Below are 19916 nucleotides of genomic sequence, written 5' to 3'. Positions count from 1 at the left end.
CTGACGCTACGGGCCATGAACAGGATATTCCAGGCTCAGGGACGACCGGTCAAGACCCAGCTCCGCTTCCACAATTGATCTTTTGTGGCCTCCATTATTGACTAATCTCTACCTTGAAAGGGTCCGTGCATCCACTCCAGCCACAAAACAGACGCCTTCACTGGATTGCTGATCATATCCTTCCTACTGCCACTTGCGGAAGCTCTCCCCTGCCGCTTTGCTCTTCCTCTTCTATCGCTGATTGCTTGCTTTGGGTTCTTCCACTACTGTCTGCAACTCCAGATCTCGTTCTAGTTTTACTTGCGTAATTCTGGAAAGGGGACATGGCTCGTTTGTGATCTTTTCTTGAAGCAGATATCTTGAAAGACAGGAGATTCACAGTAAGTACTTCTGTTCTTAAATTCTTTCTTTAGCCGTGGTTAACGTTATCATCTGTTAGTTCTATAATTTTTTGTGTGTAAATATTGCTCCTTAACTAGTGTATGTCTATCGTTGGAAAGGTATCATCTCTGGGTGAGTGTTGGATGGGTCTGAAATCACCTCTATCCCTCCTCTCTTCGCTGTTTACAGAAACGGTTTTTCTTGTCGCCCTAGTGCGGACATCTAAACTCCTCTTCACTAGGCAGCAAAAGCTTCTCCAGGTAATCACCCGCCAATACCGTCGGGAAGCGCTAAAATGGGTGACCCCAGATCTAGGAAAATCCAACCGGCAAGGCGTCCTCGGTGAACAGAGCCACGAACAGCGACAACCCATTGGAAGAACTGGGATGTGGAGGGCTCCAATGTCACTGGAGCCGCGATGCCACCTTCGTTGGCGAGTGCAACGACGACCAAACTCCGGGTGGTGGAGATGGTAGGTGTGGCGTTTGGAACTACATGAGGCGGGACGGGGGGTGTCGAGCGCGCTAGAGCTGCAGCCTTCGATGGTGAGCAGTTGAGGGCGGGCAGTGGCGAAGTCCAGTGCGAAGACGCGGAGTAGAGAAGTGGGCGCAGGGGCCAGCCCTGCAGGCTGCCGCCACTGCCAGATCTGGCGATGACCAATGCAGATGGAGAGGGGGCCTGCAAATCAGTGGCGGAGCTAGCGACATATGGCTGAGGGGCCAAATGACCAAATATATTTTTTAAAGGGGTCAAAAACTACATTTCTCTCCAATTAATGGCACCCAAATACAGAGCTTCTTCACAAAAAGTCCAAGAGCTGGGGGGGCCATGGCACCTGCAGTAATACACATAGCTCCGCCAGTGCTGCAAATAGAAAACCTGGCTTAAGCATACTTTCAAAACGGAACGAGCATGTCCCAAAGTCAGTTGGGCGAGGATTCGAGCTCACGCCGTCCACGTACTGCACGAGCAAGCTAACCAGTTGAGCTACTAGCTACAAGAAAGATACGAATTGTACCGCAAAACTCTTAAGAAACAATGGAAGCCGCGCGGTTCCAAAAAAAAAAAGCTGACAAACAATAAAAATAAGTTTCACGAATTTGTTTTAAAAAAGGTTCATGTATTCAAAAAAGATCACTCGTTTCAGGAAAAAGTTCACAGATTTGAAAAGTACATGGAATTTTAAAAAGGGCACTAATTTCAGGAAAATTCACGGATTTGAAAAGGTTCATAAAAATTTAGAAAAAGTTCACGAAATACATCAGACTTCAAGAAAATCGAAAAAAGTTCATCGAGTTATTATAAAAAGTTCATGAATTAAAGTTCATAAACCTCAAAATTAGTTCACATATTTTTTTAAAAAAACAATCCATTTATAAAAAATTCATCAAAAAATAATTTTGATTTTGAAAAAAAAAGTTCTTTGATTTTGCAAAAACAATTCATCAAAAAATAAAAATATCATCAATTTTGAAAAAACGTTCATCGATTTTGAAAAAAGTTCATTAAATTTTAAAAAAGTTCATTGATTTTGAAAAAGAGGTCATCGATTTCGAACAAAAGTTCATTGAATTAAAAAAAATCATCAATTTTGAAAAAGTTCATCGATTTTGAAAAAGTACATCCAATTTGAAAAAAAGTTCATCAAATTTGAAAAGAGTTCATTGAATTTGAAAAAGTTCATCAAATTTTTAAAAAAGTTCGTCAATTTTAGAAAAAGTTCACCTAATTTGAAAAAAGTTCACACATTGAAGAAAAAAACAAGAAAATAAAAAGGAAAAAGGAACCAGAAAAAAAACACCCTGAAATCAGCGAAGCAGTGAAAGCTGGTTTGGGGTCTCTCGCGGCCTAGATAAATAAAAGGGTGAAAAGAAGTTAATAGACACAAACAGAATGGTGTCCTTTTGGTCAGTGCACTGCTCTCTCAACCAGAAGATCATAAGTTAGAGCTCGCACATTCAAAATATGATTTTTGCTGCAGTATTGAACATAAAGAAAAAGAAAGAAACGGGCCAGCCAAGCGCGGGGCATGCTGCATGTGCAAAGATCACTCCAACCTTTTTAGGTTGTGACAAGTGGCGCGCTGCATGTACGCTACTTGTCGCAACCTGAGAGTTTTAATTCGTTACTCAAAATGTTTTATCTCTCAAACTGTGCGTCAAAATCTCGAATCGCTTTCATCGTTGGATTTCTTGCATCGAGATCTTCAAAACTAGATCCTATGTTAATAGGTTTTGACGAACTTTTTTTCACGAAAAAAATCGGACGAAAGAACTGAACCGGAAGCACGGGTTTTTTTTTCCTTTCTGAAAGAGGCACGCCCGTGCCTCTTACGAAATCACAACCATGTCTCTCGCGGAAGCAAAACCATGACCCTCGCGGAAAAAAAAGAGAAAACACGTTTTTTTTTTCTATTTCCGAGGAGGCACGACCATACTTCTCGCGAAAAGCACAACCATACCTCTCGCAGAAGCAAAACTGTGACTCTTCCGAAAGGAAAAAACACGTTTTTATTTCCGTTTTCGAGGGGCATAGCCGTGACTCTCGCGAAAGCACAACCGTGCCTTTCGCGGAAGCAAAACTGTGATTCTCGTGAAAGGGGAAAAAAAGAAAACACGTTTTTTTTTGTTTCCGAGAGGCACGGCCGTGACTCTCGCGAAAGCATAATCATGCCTCTCACGAAAGCAAAACCGTGACTCCCGCGAAAGGAAAAAAATAGAAAACGTGTTTTTTTTCGTTTCCGAGAGACACGGCCGTGACTCTCGGGAAAGCACAATCGTGCCTCTCGTGGAAGCAAAACCGTGACTCAAGAAAGTAAAAAAAAACAAAAAACATGTTTTTTTTGTTTCCGAGAGACACGGCCATGACTCTCGCGAAACAAAACCGCGACTCTCGCGAAAGAGAAAAAATAAAAAAACATATTTTTTGCACAAAAAAAATTCAAAAAATTTTATCCAAAAGCTAAGGAAGACCAATGAAAAACCGTAACGTCGAAAAAACCTGAAAAAGATCCTTTAAAAAGTCAAAAACACGTGTGAAAAAAATTCAAAGAAAGCGCTCGGAGCGTAACATGTGACGAACGGCTAAGAGCGCGTCAAGTGATACTGATCATTGTGAGACTCCCGAAGGAGCACTCATTAACTAGTTGCTCCCGCTCAAGGCGCCCGTTAGGAAATGCCAGCAAGGGGGTGGTGGCTGGTGAAGTGGCTGTGGCAACATCGTAGCTGGGGCCCAGGCAGCCCAGGCAATGGCCTGGGAAAAAATCTCGGCCTTATATTTAGAAAAAACAATTGGCCTGGGGCACAGCCCAATTCCTACCTCTCTTGCTGGGCCGTTGGCCAGCCCAACACCCAGATTAGAGAGAAGCAGAAGCGCGTGTGATCCTAGAAAAAAAAAGCGGAAGCGCGTGTGCGTGGTTCTTCGCCCGCGGAGAGTTTTTTGACGAGAAAAAAGGGAACCGGCGACTTGAACTTTGGTCTTTGGAGGTTGTTTCCCTTAATTTTGTAATTCTGCAGAGAACTTAAATGTGGAAACTGATTTAGTAAAAAAAATCAATATAAGTGGCTAAATGACCGTGCGTTGCACTGATTTGCATTTCAAAATTAATCTTCTAAGGTTTAGCTGATTCTATCATTGAAGATGTAATCATGGAAAGCTCGGAGCAATCAATCATTTGATTTCGTACAATATTTCGTATCATCTATGTTATGTATGGTCTTTTAATATCGACACAGATTTTTGGAACATAGGGGCCAATGCACCTGAAATGGAGAAAACCATTTTAGAAAAATCAAAAGGAGTCGAACATTTCTGAAACTTTTCTGTAACAACCATGGTCTATCATAATACTCGTGTTAAAAGTTTCATAGAGGAATGACTCTCGTGGTATCCTGGGTGGGTGAAAAAAGCAAACCTGGCACTATATAAAAGTTACTACTCATGGGTTTTTATAATCGCAAATTTGTTTTCTTGGCCCTGGTGTCGGTCGAAGCTATTCCTTCGCGAACATTTTCATAAGACCCATTGGCTATTTCCGTTTTAATATGTCTTATTTTATTAGTTGAAACATGATTGAACAAATACTGCAATTGAATATTGTGTTAAGAGTTCTTATTAGTTATGCAACATAGCATGACTTCTGTATGCCATGAAACTAGTGTTTTTTTTGGGGGGGTGGGGGGGGGGGGGATTATTTTTCGCCCTTAGTTTCTCGCTCGGGTCAGTCAGCCAATCTTGGCTCCGCCATTGTTGTGGCGGTGGCCGGTGGGGGTGGCCGCAAGTCACATCGGAGAGACGAAGCAGGTGCGAGTGATCCTGTCAAGATCTTGTCCGAGAGGATAAATATTAATGTGGTGACTTGGGAAGATGATCCTAAAGCATTCGACGATAATCATGCTTTACCAGCTGCTACATACAATATGATCCGGATCGGTTGATGTGCATCGTGGTCGTGATTAAGATAGCATAGTGGCCGTTGCACATACTAACTTTTACTTCCAAGTTGGGTATATAGAATAGTAACACGCAGCAAGTCCTAGAATCTGGTCAAGGAGACAAGAGGTGGTATATGAAATTCGTACGCGTTAATATATACCTGGTGGTTGTCTGATTCTAGGATATATGTGTGCGCTTGCATTCCCAGACAGCATTTAGAGCTAGAAGACTAGAACACTTGATAGAGGAGAACCAAGCTGCTTGGTTGAACAGACCGCAAGCAGAATGGAGGTGGCGGTAGGGGCGGCTTCGAGGGTGGTGGTGCAACTGGTGCGTGGAGTCGTGGTGGTCTTGAAGGATGCACTCCAGCTGCAAGGTGCTCGAGGGCTCGACCTTGAACGGCCAACGAGCGGAGACACGCCCTTGCACCAGGTACCGGAGCTGCCGCTTAACATCTGCATGGTATCCGAGATGTTCCTGCAGATCCTTGCCACGGGGCTCGGCGCCCTCGCCTTGGTCTGGGCGACCGTCGTCCTGCTCGGCGGTTTCTCCACTTCCCTAGAGAAGGCTGATTTCTGGGTCATCACCGCCATCGTCTTCATACAAACAGCCAGGTACCTCCTCAATCCTCGCCCTCTTCTTATCACTGTCGACTAGTCGTAATATAAAACAGATCCAGTACAGTAGGAGTAATTAGTTTGCCTCTGTTGAGCCACAGGGTCGTGGGCATAAATGTAAGCCCCGAGGCAGAATTCTTCAACCAAGTTCCACCAGCATTCCTCGAATTGGGCGCCGAGCAGTACACGAAATGGGGGCGGGGGAGGCCGCTGACTGGCCGAGCAACTGGCCAAAATTTCGTTTACTATCTCATGCTGGCACTTGGAAGTGCGAGGGATTTCATAACCATTGTGGCCTTCTTAGCAATATTGGTCCTTGCGGTCCCGATGATTGCAGGGCTAGGCTGCATATCACTTTCCATCTATCGTCTCATTGCCATCCTGTCGAGACACCATGACAATTCCAATGTGTTTCGTGCACTCATCTTGTTCTATGCTCTCGTGCTTCTCCAAGGTGGATTGTTCATCTTGTGGTTGTTTCTGAGGTTGTATCGCTCTTATCTTGCAAACCACGTCAGCTTCAAGTATGGACTTGAGGATAAGAGAGAATTGATTGACAAATATATGGACAAAACCTTGAGCATGGCCATAAAAAATGGGGTGTCAAGTACAATCAACAGGAACCTGGCTTCCTTCGCAGCAGAAATGATGAAATCTGAGTACAGTCAGGACCGCATTGATGCAGTTTTGGTGATGCATAGATTGACATCCCAGGAGGACCATAGAACAAGAACACTATCCCAGATACAATCCTCGCCGCTCTGTGTTTCCAGGCTGCTTGACATGGTTACCTCAAAGAGCCGCACTGATCAGAGGACAAAATTATGCATTGCACAAATTGTGGCACATCTTGCTAGCAACTTGCCCCTGGCTGACATATCAGGAGCAACAGAGTCCATTTCTTCCATGATTGATCCCTACTTTACGAAAATATCAACACCGGCTACCAATGTCAACATTGACCATCAGACAGCTATTGACATCACAATTGACCAGCAGGGGGCTATTCAGTCAGCCAGCGCTGCCAATGGAGGAGAAAGCAATGGATCTTGTATTTTTGTTAAGCAATTAATGGAAAGGGTAGCTCGGCAGAGAGCAGAAATCATCAGAAATAGACAGCAAAGAACTCTTCAATCCTCCAGGACTACCAGTGGAGCTGAAAGCAAACCTCTAATTATCCATGGCCTGTTGATTCTTGCCAAGCTTGCAGTTAACCCGGACAACTGCAAGCACATATATGATTACAAGGGTCTCTTCTCCAAAATCATATCCCCAGTAAAAAATAAAGTGTATGAGATCCTCAGAGATGATGGTATCACCATGGAAATAACTGAGAAGGCACTGGAAGTGGTGAGCATGCTTGTCAGTGGCACAGATGAAACCAATGAAAAGATACGCCAAGATATTTGTAGCAACGGGATAGTAGCGCACAATATTTGCTCAATCTTGGAAAAGGACCACATGTACGACAAGCTAAAGGTTCCAGCAACAAAGATCCTTACGGAGCTATCTTTGGATACGTCCACTCGAGCTACCCTTGGACTTGATGGCGTAGCTGATTTCATTAACGACTTGATGGACATCTTCTTTGATGCTGCTAATGAGAGTGAAGGACTCAAGAAGACCGCAGGTGAAGCATTAGCAGTACTGGCAACGGACAATGCCAATTGTATGACGATCATGAATTTCAGCACAGAGACAAATACTTCAGTTCAGCTGCTCACAGATATGATTCCTGTGGTAAACCATAGATTATATCAAACTCCCATAGCACAACTGCTGATGCAACTTTGTGCAAATTCTAATCCTGCAGAAAGGGAGGAGCATCTCGCATCAGTCAAAACAAATCTACATGAGGTAAGAATACATATAGATTTCCATATTATTTTTCCAATAATCAATTAGTACTCTATGCTTCACAGATACGAAAGAGCAGTTCGGAATGGTGAAGTCACCTAGTGTCAAAAACGTTCTTATATTTTGGGACAGAGGGAGTATATCTCATCTTTGTCATCAGCATCACATTTTTCAGATAGAGGATATAATTAACATGCGTGATGAAACATAACATAAATTTGTGAACTTATATCTAACAGTTCAGTAGACTTTTGCTCGAATTAGGTTGATGTAGTATCTAAGTTTGATCTGACACAACAATTCGTAGTCCTAATCTTCATTGTAGTGTGCCACCATGAAACTGTTTGCTACAATCGAATTTCCAAACATCTACAGAAATTCGAATGGGGGCTAGCACCAAATGGAACCCAAAAGTTCAAAAAAAAAAGATTTTGTTTTCCTCTCGTGTTTTGGACTCATGCATGCCAAACGGAACAGAAAAGTTCGTTGGGACCATGCGTACTCCATAGCAGAAATTCCAATAAAAAGGCATGAGCCTTAACAATTTTGTTTATTGAAAAAAGTAATGAGTAATGAATATTATCATACCTTGGTTTTTAATTAGTACACATCATGAGTAGAATATGCACTACCATTTTTCTTTTTACTTGATGTAACATTGCTGTCGAAATATCACACATGCACCCTTGTTCTTCGAATAAGAGGTTTTGTTCTTTACTAAATTGTTTATTGGCATGGCAGGTGCTCAAAGTTATATGCAATGTTGAACAAGCAGAAAATGCAAATCAGGTGGGTTCTCCACAGCACAACTTAGGCCAGCAACAAGCAGCATACACAAATCAGGCGGGTTCTCCCCAGCATAACCTGGTCCAGCAACAAGCAGCAAATGCAAATGCGAATCAGGTGGGTTCTCCCCAGCATAACCCGGGCCAGCAACAAGCAGCAAATAATGCAAATCAGGTGGGTTCTCCACAGCACAACTCAGGCCAGCAACAAGCAGCAAACGCAAATCAGGCGGGTTCTCCCCAGCATAACCCAGGCCAGCAACAAGTAGCAAACGCAAATCAGGTGGGTTCTCCACAGCACAACCTTGAGCAGCAACAAGCAGCAAATGCAAATCAGACGGGTTCTCCACAGCACAACCGGGGCCGCCCCCCATTTTCTCGGGCACTTTATCGCTTGAACAGTTTTCTCGGGGCTCAACACTCTCACGCTGCTAACAGAAACAATCCCAGTGACAATTTACCGGCTGTTGCTCAGCTCGAAGGTGCTAAAAGAAAATCCCTGGCAGCCTTCTTAGGCCTTACATTGCAGATATGTGACAAACTGGAGATCAGTCCAGATGATTTTGATAATGCACTTGCGCTCATTCCTCTTTCCATGGATGACTTTGTGGATAAACTGAATCATATAATAGAACAGTGCAAGGGCCACTCTTTTGACAGCTTGGAAGGGAAGGGTCCCTCACTTGAGTATCTGATGATAATCAAGACAGTGACAAAGTTATGTACATGGATGATGCAACACAAGCCAGACTGCATCAGAGTATTCCAGAATAAGAACACTAGCACAAAACTGCAAGGTGCCTTAGAAGATATGAGAGACCTGGAACTAGGTATGCTCCTTACCGGCAGTGCAGGGGACATGGCTAATTACCAAACCCTTTCAACCATCGTGGGTGTTGCACGGCAGATGATGGATGCTAATGTGCAAGTTTAAATAGGAAGGGGTGGATAAGTAGTAGTACAAGTGTGCTGTTTTCTTTCGGTGTCTATTTTTCAGAGAATTGTTTTCTCCATGTGTCTCCGCACGTGTCAAGAATCAAGATAGCTGCTTGATTTTATATCTTCCCAGTTTACAATCTGCTTGATTTTCCGTGGATTAATTGTGCTTGCCTTTTGCTGTGTTTGTCAAATAGCCTTTGTATGACCGTTATTCGCATTGTGGTACCGAACTTGTAAAACTAATCAGATTTGTGTTGTAGACTTCTGTAGGAGACTAGTCACAACGTGAGTAACTTAAGTAGTAACATCACACATTTCAATACAAGATTGCTTATGTGGCAGCTAATTAATGAGAAGAGAGGGGTTTGTGGTAACTTAGCTAGTTACTGTAACATCACACATTTCAAGGCATAATGAGTCTATAGCCTAATAAATGAACTCTTTCATGATATCACTTATATGTTACTATCCACTATGGAGGTAGTAACATAGACTAGTAACATTGATAAGTTACTACTCTGTGTTACTCCTCACTGTGAGCAGTTGGATAGAGAGATGCATCGCACATTCATTAAGCAAGCACAACCGGGAAGAAAATATTAAGCAAGAACAAGATTAAGAACACGTTGCACCAGGTTTTAGCATTGTTAGAAATCACCGTTGCATGTCCAATCTCATTTTTATACCTCAGGCACCACCATCAACAAAACATCCATAGAAAAGAAGGGAGAAGGTACCATGTTGTTCTTCGAATAAAATTCCTTCAGTTGAAGCACTGGAACAGCCCCGGCGAGGGCCCTCCAGCGTTCGGCTGGGCTCCTTCCGACGAGTGGCTACGCCATACCACGACTCCCTCAGGCGCGCGCGGAGCGGCGCACTCCGGCTGAGGCGCCATCCGCCGCGATACGGCGCAGCGATAAGAGCACGATGCCGAGCCGCGGAGCCAGCGCCGGCGTCGAATCGGGCCGAGGCGGAGGCTGCTCCCAGCGCGCACGGTGGCCCTCGGCCCCGTCGCCTCCCCGCCCCTCACCCCAGGCGCACGGCGCAGCGGCGCCGCCTCGATCTTGGCGGCCGGCGGCGATGTGACGTGGAAAGAGCCCAACGTATTTTTGCAATTGAGCTGATGTTCCGTTACTTTTTTATCTATATCTATACCAATATAAAAAAACCCAAAAAAATATATCCAATTAATCTCGGTCATCAAATCATCTCAATCCAACGATCTAGACTGCTTCAATGTCAAGCACTCAACATGTTTAGCGTGTAGTTAATTTCATAACAAATATAATGCTAACGCAAATAATATTCTGTTTAATATCCGCATGTACTTAATATTCTTTTCAATTAACGTGCATTACATGTACAGATTGACTAGTTACTAGCAAAAGGGTGTGATGTAACGGATTTTTTTTTTATAATTTTGAAGGCCATGACGATATTTTGCATCACCAAGATTTATTATCACTCTCAAATTCATGAAATTATGAATATTTTTTAAACTCGTGAACATATTTGAAATCATGAATATTTTTTAAATTCACGAACACTTTTACAATTTTGCTAACATTTTCTAAAATCAAGAACATTTTATACTATTTCCAAAAAGATATTAAACAATTTTCTTGAATTGGTGAACATTTCTATAATCAACACACATTTTTTTGAAATTGGTGGAACAATTGTTGAAATTCACGAACATTGTTTAAAATGCATGATCATTGTTTGAATCAGCGAACATTTTATGAATGAATAAGCTATTTTGTAAGTCATGAAAAGTTTTTTAGTTTTTAGGGTATTTTTTATTCATGAACATTTTTTTGAACTGGCAATTTTTTTCAATTTCATTAACATTTTTTAATACACAATTTTTTTTAAATCATGAACATTTTTTGATTTTCTGAACATTTGTTTTCAAAATTTTGAATATTTTTTGAATAAGGAAACATTTTTACAAAATCGGGAACTTTTTTGAATCCGCAAATTTTTATGATTTATTAAACATTTTATTTTAAAATTTCCATTTTTTAAATTGTTGGAACTTTTTTCAAGTCTGAAATTATTTAAAGTAGAAAAAAGGAAAAAGGAAAAAAAATAAAAAAACAGGCCGTCTGAACATGGGCTGGCCCAAACGGGCACGCCGCTCAGCGCGCGGAGCGCGGAATTGGAGGTCCCTACTGCATGGGCCTCCCCAGGTGGGGGATTCCCCGGGGAACTATCTAGTACTCCCACTCTTAGGGTACTCCCGGTGCTCCAAAACTCGGTAGCACATTTTAAAATGTTCGAAAAAATCTGAAAAAATACAGCACATTGGCACAACATCAATATATGTTGTTAAAAAAATTCAAATCAATATTCAAACCATTGCTCGAGATACAAAAATGACAAAATGTACATCAATGTGATAATGGGCCTAACCTCAAGCCCAACTTATGTTGTGTCCTATTTACTGTCGAATTTGTCATTTTTGTATCTCAAGCAATGTTTTGAATTTTGATTTCATATTTTTTTACAACATACATTGATATTGTGCCAATGTGCTGCATATTTTTTTAGAATTTTTTAAACATTTTAAAATGTGCTACCGAGTTTTGAAGCACCGGGAGTACCCTAAGAGTGGGAGTACCAGATATTTCCCCGGGATTCCCTTGTGTAAAGTGTTTTTTATCACTTATGGATGATATTGTTGGGTAATATTTTGCAACTTTTGGGTAATTTCCATGACAAACCGTCAGAAGCAATAACCCTTTTATTATTTAGGTATAGATATATCAAGTTTCTTTTTTGAACATATACCACATGGTAAGCTGACCTTTCCTTCCTACTTAGAGCAAGGCACTTGTTGGAGCAAAATTTGTAACACCCAAAACTATCATTTTTACTCACCAAGACCAGGGCACATTTGTTTATGGAGAAAGTACAATATTTTAGACCACCAACTCAAATAGATGCCCTAAAAGAAAAAGAAAAATGGCAGCTGCATCACTATGAGTAATTTAAATATTTTTCAAAATTGTCACACATAATTAACACCATATCAAATTAACCATTGAATCCACCTATTATTTTGAAATGTAAATCATAGCCTCATAGTGCATCATATCAAACATAGTTCATCATCAAAGCAAATAAAAGTGCACATAAACATAAAAGTATCATAGCCTCTCAACTTTCCTTTTCCCCGTTGTCGCTTGCCGCAATGTCAACATTGGTCTTGTTGTGGAAATTGACCTCATGGTGATCATCGACTTCTTTCTCTTCATTGTCGCATGGTTCATCATCGATGCTGCTACCTTGATCTCCACCGTAGTTGGTTCGCATGGCATGCATGGTGTTACCAAAGTCATCTCTGATGGTACCCCGCAAAAAAGGTACCCATTATACCACCAAATACACCCATCATGCCGCCACCAAAGCCACCTTCCATAGCACCCATTGCACCACCATAGCCACCTCACATGCTACCCATCATGTTATCAAAGCCACCTCCCATCATGCTCATCAAACCACCCATATGAATCATCCCATGTTACCATCGGTCCTTTCCGATTTGGCAACAAAGTTGAGAGTAGGGCTCCTTTTCCTCTCCCCATCACCGCTTCATGCATCACAACAGAACTCTTCCTCCTAGGGAACTTCAAACAAGTTCTAGTTTTTCCACTTTCCCTCGTCTTTAGTCTCCTTGTAACAATTAAGAAAGCGAATGGTATTCCATTTTTCTTCCCCTTGCCCATTCCTTTCCTCTTTGTCGGAACAAACCTTGAGCAAGAATGAGCTACAAAACAATTTAGAACCATAGTTAGTAACACGTCTTCATACTTAAAAGAGAAAGCACTCGAATGTAGCAAACAATCACATTATCACTATCACTGCAACCACTTGGGTTCATGTGCTCGATATTGGTCAAGCAAGTCGCCCATTTTTACATTGGGTGGATATTGTGCCCCAACATTGGCGGATAGGAGGGGCCGATCGTTCATGACCACTTCTGTTGTGTTGATCAAACCATTCTTTGATGCGCTTATAATGTGTGCTCATCGGTTGATCGGTTCCGACGCCGACATCGAGAGAGATTTTCTTCCAAGCTATACATATCAACACGTCTCTGGTGTTATTGTTGTTTGTGGTTCTTCCCTGTGGGGCGTCAAGAAAGCCCTCATCGTCCAAGTCAAGATTGTTGTCATCATATTGCGTTCCCTCATCCTCTTGGGAGGGAAATTCTTGAGAGACAAAATCTTCATTCCCAACATTTGTGAAGTTAAAAAATGTATCATCATCAACACTACATATGCATACAATGTGAGGGGGGTGTTTGATTGTCAGTTTGTGACATGTTCACTCAACGGCCATAGATCATTTGATTTCCATCAGACTTGATCTCTTAAGTTTAGTCAAGCAAATTCACAACGTGAGCAGGCTTTGTTCTCCATAATGCGATAAGTTAGAATGGTAAAAGCAAAAGGCGGAAGCGTGGCACGAGCAGGCTGCTTTTGGAATGTTAATCAAAGGGGGGAAAACGCTTTACAAATACTGTTTTGCTTGTTCGGACGTGCTAGAATGGTGCCATTGACCAAGCATGGTGTTTTCACTAGGCATCATGGCTTTGCAGCGTTCTGCGGCTGGCCTCGATATTTTTATCTGGCCAACCCGATCTGATCTTGTTGTGTTCCGCAGCGATGTGGGTCAGCGTTACTGACCCAACATTGCCGGGAAAGGAAGAAGCAAGTTTGCAGATATTCGTCGGGTCGAGTCAAACAAATAAGAACACAATGCTCTCTCACCAGGAACTGATGGGCTAGGCTAGGAGCGAACGAAGTAGATGGCACTGATCGCCGGAGCTACTGCCCATACATATCATCGGAATGGTCCAGTCGCTGGTGAAATCGGCTGACGCCCAACTAGATCATACTTACAATCTTATATTCTTTTGCTCCAAAAATATAATTTTTTAAATGAAAACTAGCCTTTCTGCCCAAGTCTATATCTAGATGGTTCTCAAATAAAAAACAAATCTACTCGTAGCCTTGCAATATTGCACACCTATCGAGTAGGAAGAAAGTTATCAGCCAAGGAACTGAAGGAGAGATCTCCCTGACTGTAAACGATGTAAAGGCATTTCTAACCGATCCCCTATAACAGAGGATATGGCGGAGTAAACCCTTAGTGGAGTGTTTTTACTTCACTAAGATTTGGTCGGACCTAGCTGATCCCCTATACATAACGGAGTAAAATTTTGTTTTTTAAGTTTGCAATCCTAGTATACATTGCAAATACATATTGTCACAGATATAGAAACTAAACATAATATGAATGTTCAAGCAAATCATGAATATAGTTTACACACCAAATTGAAAGTTTACAAACCAAATTATTCAAATTTGAACACACAGAATGGTCCAAATCTAGCAAATAACATGTGATAGAACAACTAAGACTCGCTAAGACGCTGCGAATGATGCTCAATAAGATCTTGTTGGAGCTGAGCATGAACTTGTCGGTTTTCGATCTTGTGATGCTTTTCAAGGAATGCCAGGATCATGTTCGTATCATACTCTGGATCAACCGAAGTTCCGTTGGTGATGTATCAAAAATTCTCAGGCATACCCCTCTTGTCTTCCATGATCTTGTTATGCAATACGATGCAACAAGTCACGATATGCCGTATAACCTTGGGGCTCCAGTACTTGGCAGGGCCACGAACAATTGCAAAACGCTTCTGAAGCACACTGGAGGTTCTCTCCACATCTTTCCTAGCAACTTCTTAACATTGGACAAAGTGAATATTTTTGTTATGTTTTGGACGTGAAATTGTTTTGACCAAGGTGGCCCATGGTGGATAGATGCCAACCGCAAGGTAGTAACCCATCGAGTGGTTGTGCCTGTTGACCGAGTATTTGCAAGCCAAGAGCATCTCCTGTAAGAAGCCTAGAAAACAGTGGTGATCTTGACAGCACATTCAAGTCATTGTGAGAGCCAGGCAAACCAAAAACTAAATATCATATCCAAAGATCCTTCATTGCAATTACCTCAAGAATGATCTTTGGATCATTGTAGTGGCCTTTGTACTGACCCTTCCACCGTGCAGGACAATTCTTGCATGTCCAGTGCATAAAGTCAAGTGATCCAGGTATCCCTGGCCATTCTCTTGCTTCACTCTTTGTCATCAGCCTCTAAGTATCTTCCTCGTTAGGTGCTCTCAAGTACTCTGGGTCAAAGACAATGGTCACTGCTTTAGTGAACCTTCAAACGGCCTCCAAGATTATGTCTTCACCAATGCGGACATAGTCGTCAATTGCATCGGCCAAACACCCATATGCCAAGACTCGAACAACCGCAATGCACTTCATCAGTGGGCTTTCACTTATCTCTCCACTTGCATTTCTCCGAAGCTTGAACCAGTCATCATACCTCTCAACGGCTTTTTAGAATGGTCAGATAAAGACTTGTGTGCATCCGAAATCGTTGACGAAAGTACTTCTTCGCATAGGTTGGTTATCATAGTAGTCTCTCATGATCTTGGCATGGCCCTCCGCTCTATCATGGTTCATTTGTATGTGGCCAAACGGTGATCCTCTCCTAGGCCGCCGAACATCATCATTGAAAATCATGCCTAAAACAGTGTCAAAGTCATCGCCGTCTTCTTCCTCCTCAGATGACGACGAGTCCTCTAAGATCATCTCCCTCAACCTCATCATCTACAATCAAATGACTACGTTCAATCCAAACGGATCGGTTAAAAAGGAAACTAACAAAAAAACTCACTTAGGCAATTCGTCGAACACTTGCGATGCAGTGGTAGTGCACCGGTCGGCCGATGTCGTTTAGACCAAACCAGCGGGTGGCGACGCGTGTGAATGATCTACGGCGGTGTGCAAGCAAGGATGCGGTGGCCGACAGAAAATGAAGAAGTTTTGAAGCAATCCAACGAATCGACTATGATGATGGCAGTGGCGTTTCAGCTTGATTTCAACGACGGCGACAGGGGCCGAACGGGCTCGACGTCGGGCAGAACCGCAGAACGGCGGCGGGGCCCAAGGAAGGCAACGAGGTAGCGGTGGGGCCGGCAGGCGGTCACCGGGAGGTGCACCGGCGAAGATGCAGTGGCGGGGTGCGATGCAAGGGAGAGGCTCGGCTTTTACTTGGAGCCGTAGCGGCCGAGTATATTTAGGGAAGGGAGAGGCGTCGAAGGATAATTTTTCCTCCTCTACAGTGGGTTGGGGGTCGGTTAGGTGTGCATTAGAGGAGTAAAACCGACTTTTTACTCCTCTAACGCGGGATAGGGGATTGGTTAGAAATGCCCTAACATTGCTGTCCAATTCATAAAGGAGATTGAGTTGTAACAAAAGAAATTGAAGGAGAGTTCCCTAAAAAAGGGAATTGAAAAAGATAAGAAAATGAACCCGCTGACAGCCTGATGGTCAACGCTGGATTCATCCGCGCCACCTTCAGTCGATCCAAGACACCATTGGTCGCTCTACCTCGAGTGGCCACAATGGAGAAATACAAAAAGCTTATGTACCGACCGCGACGAGGTGGCGCGAGGCCCGAGGCATCCGTTTTGGCGCGCACAGATGGGTCAGGCGGGCGTCGGAGGATGGACCAATGGACGGGAAACGTTCTCTGATGGACGAGCGTCAGTGCGGAGTTTTGTAAGAGACATCTAATGATTTCGTTAATAAAATCAGGGAGGGCCCCTTCTTGAAAAAACAGCCCGTAAGGCCTTCTACTATGTAATCGGTGCCCGATGCCTCAAAAGCTTGTCACCTCACCAGCGGTGCCTTGAGAAAAATATTGGCACCGCTCGAGCAGTGTATGATTGCAGCATGTAAAAAAGTAGGACCCACACATACATAAAAAAAGTTGACACGGTGAACTTTCCTCCATGCATGAGAGCAACCTATCAGTAAAATAGTGCTACTTTATCGCATGAAGGAAGTGGGCATCGGAGCAAGTAGGTGCTCTGGTTCCTGAAATTTTTCTGTGCCATTGGCTAAGCAGTGTAGGGCATAACAAAAGTTGATTTGATACTGGTTTTGGCCTACATAGTGGAGGGCAAGATCTCTGTTTCTACCTGTCGTGGAGCATCACTCCTTCGACTTCCTCACATGGAGGTTACATTGTTTTTACCCTGCTCGGATGCAATGAATGTTTTCTGTTCTTATTCATTTTGTTTAGCACTCTTATTTGCTATAGGGTTCTCTCTTTGGGTGAAAATCGGTGCTGCGCAAGCATGTGATTTAGATACAAGCAGTTTGTGCATATGACAAAGCAGATGGCCGACGCTATGTTCTACTAATGTTTAGGCCGCCCCACTAACTGTAAATAATGGAGCTAGTATTGGAAAGTGGAAATTTGCATACTTAGGGGATGGATATGCATTTCGTATGCTTCGCGACATGAGGGTTGTACATGCCACCGTAAAATTTAGACTGACGTATACCAAATTTCGTGACACCAAAGAAATATGATTGGATTGAGGTTAGCCGCCCGAATTAAATATTGTACTTATCCACGTGATGCACTCACTATTAGTTAATGATCAATCATTGAAACTTTTAATCTTAAAGTACTTATTGTTGGAGCTGTTGAGTATATACTCTATTGTGAACCTCTGTTCTTTTGTGGCCTCCATTATTGACTAATCTCTCCCTTGCAAGGGACTTGCATCGACTCCAGCCACAGGAATAAACACCTTCATTGGATCGCTGCTCATTCCTAAGAACATACCGTTGCCTCCAGTCCCTTGCCTACTGCAACTTGTGAAAGCTCTCTTGTTTGAGTTCCTGACGCTTTGCTCTTTTAATATTGTCTGCAACTCCAGATCTCATTCCAGTTATACTCATGTAATTCTGGAAAGGGAACAAGGCTTGTTTGTCATAAAGCCGGTCTTATTTGAAGCAGTTCCTGGAAAGAAAAAGGAGGTTCACAGTAAGTCGGTAAGTACTTCTGATCTTACAATCCTTTGTTAGCGTTATTTCATATTAGTTCTAAATTGTTGGGAATAACTAAATATATTTCTCATTAATCAAGTGTATATTTATCGTTGGATCTTGGTCTCAATTCCCGATCTTACAATATGTTTTTCATTAATCGAGTGTTAGGTCTGATATCACCTATTCCTCTGTTTATTGTTTTCAGAAATGATATTTCTTGTCGCCCTAGTGTGCACATCTAAACTCTCCTTCACTAGGCAGCAAAAGTTAACTGAGATTGCTTTGTTTCATAACATTTTTCAGTTAACTGAGATTATGTATTTTATAATGTTTGCCCAGCGAGCGAAAGTTAGTGTGGTTGGCCCGAGACATCCGCTCCCGAGTCGCTCCCGCGGGCGACTCAGGGAGCCAACCCTAGCGGCGCCGCTCCCCAGCCCCCCTTCCCGGCCTCCCTCCCCTCGCCGCCGCCGGCCGTGTCGCCGGCCAATGGCCGTGCGGCGTAGGCGGCGGCGGGGCGTCTTCTTCCCGCACGCCGGAGGCTTGCGTCGCGGGGCGCGACCTTCTGCTTCGTCGGCGATGGTCGTCGCCCGTCCTCGGGCTCTGCTCCCTCCCCCCCTCCTCGGCGTGCTGGCGTCCCGGTGGTCCTGCCGTCCTCCTCCCTCCCCCTCCTGGCGGCGGTTCTTGGGGTTCCGAGGGCGGGGGCCGGATCTGGGTGCCCCTGTCCAGATCCGGGTGGTGGTGGCGGCAGTCGTGTGGGTGGCGGCGGCGACCTGGCTAAGGTGGTGGCGGGGCGGCCAGCGGTCTGGCTGCTCCTTGCGGGTGATGAAGCTATGTACCTAGGGTAGGGTCATAGGCCTGACCTAGACGCCCTTCCCAAGGACATCATCCTAAAGCCAGAAGCATTCAAAGGGTACCATCATCCACTCGACCAGAGACATTCCACTCGGAAGAATCAATGTCACTCGACCGTCATAGAAACCACTCGACAAACAGAAGATCTAAAGTCACTCTACACAGCAACGGTCAGGCGTTTACCCATAGACTTAATTACCATTTATAGCACTTTAATACAGACGTTACTTGTAACGCCCCTTCTTTATGTATATTGAACCCCTTGTAACGTGGGCTGGCTGGGGTCCTGGCGCACTCTATATAAGCCACCCCCCTCCACCGGCATAGGTTTCGCATCCTTTGTAAATTCACACACACATACAATCCAGTCGACCGCCTCAGGGCACCGAGACATAGGGCTGTTACTTCCTCCGCGAAGGGCCTGAACTCGTAAACTCGTGTGTACAACTACTCCATAGCTAGGATCTTGCCTCCTCATACCTACCCCCCATTCTACTGCCAGTCTTAGATCCACGACAGTTGGCGCCCACCATGGGGCAGGTGTCTTAGCAGTTTGTTGGAGAAGTTGTGATTCTTCCGATTCCCGTCATCATGGTTTTCGGCGGAGGATTGGCTGAAGGCCGCGAGATCCGTCTCGGCGCGCTCATCTTCATCGTCGACGACTCCGCTTGGCTCCACGAGGCTCCACTCAACGTCGAGGCGCTCCCCGTCCGCGGGGCGACGCACTTTCGCGCATGCGTCCGCGGCGTCCTTCTTCGACAGTCATCGATTCAGTATCAGTCGGCTCCTACGGCATCCTCGCTTCCCATTGTTCGCTGGCGTCAGTGATCTAGTCGGTCGCGACTTCAGCGGTGGGTGAGACATGCGGTGACCCGCCAATCGGCCACCCCACAAATCGCGGCGATCGAGCCCGATGAAACTCTCTACAGCATGTTCGATCCGTCGTCTGGCTCCGTCGAGACTGCATCTGAGTGTGACAGCAGCGACCCCACGGTGGAAGTCTTGATGGTCAATGGACCATGCAGTCCTCCCGGCTTCCCCCGTGAAGACGGAGGCGATGGCGTCGGCAACCCATCACATGTCCACGAGGAGTACCGCCCCGAACCCCTCTCTTCGCAGCG

At 44.1% G+C, this 19916-nt stretch overlaps 1 protein-coding gene and 1 long non-coding RNA gene across 4 annotated transcripts; one reads left to right on the top strand and one right to left on the bottom strand.

Moving 5' to 3' along the window:
- The first annotated feature begins 123 nt into the window (after positions 1-123).
- On the top strand, positions 124-9290 carry LOC125511180. 3 transcript variants are annotated; one of them, XM_048676483.1, is made up of 4 exons: positions 124-380; positions 5024-5429; positions 5534-7289; positions 8031-9290. In XM_048676483.1, exons 2-4 carry the CDS (start codon positions 5101-5103, stop codon positions 9006-9008), a joined length of 3063 nt encoding a protein of 1020 aa, XP_048532440.1. In that variant the 5' UTR covers positions 124-380; positions 5024-5100; the 3' UTR covers positions 9009-9290. The 3 variants fall into 3 exon arrangements, with proteins under 3 accessions (XP_048532440.1, XP_048532441.1, XP_048532439.1); XM_048676484.1 differs by having other exon boundaries at positions 4997-5429; XM_048676482.1 differs by lacking the exon at positions 124-380 and having other exon boundaries at positions 3135-5429.
- Positions 8646-10127, bottom strand: LOC125511181. Its single transcript, XR_007284923.1, has 2 exons — positions 9751-10127; positions 8646-8765 (listed from the first exon to the last, which is right to left on the bottom strand). It is a non-coding gene; the product is annotated as an uncharacterized LOC125511181 (long non-coding RNA).
- Between the last annotated feature and the right edge of the window lie 9789 nt (positions 10128-19916).

The sequence above is a fragment of the Triticum urartu genome, chromosome 5 (genome assembly GCF_003073215.2).
Source record: "Triticum urartu cultivar G1812 chromosome 5, Tu2.1, whole genome shotgun sequence".
Classification (NCBI taxonomy): domain Eukaryota; kingdom Viridiplantae; phylum Streptophyta; class Magnoliopsida; order Poales; family Poaceae; genus Triticum; species Triticum urartu.
This window is presented reverse-complemented; position numbering and strand designations above follow the sequence as displayed.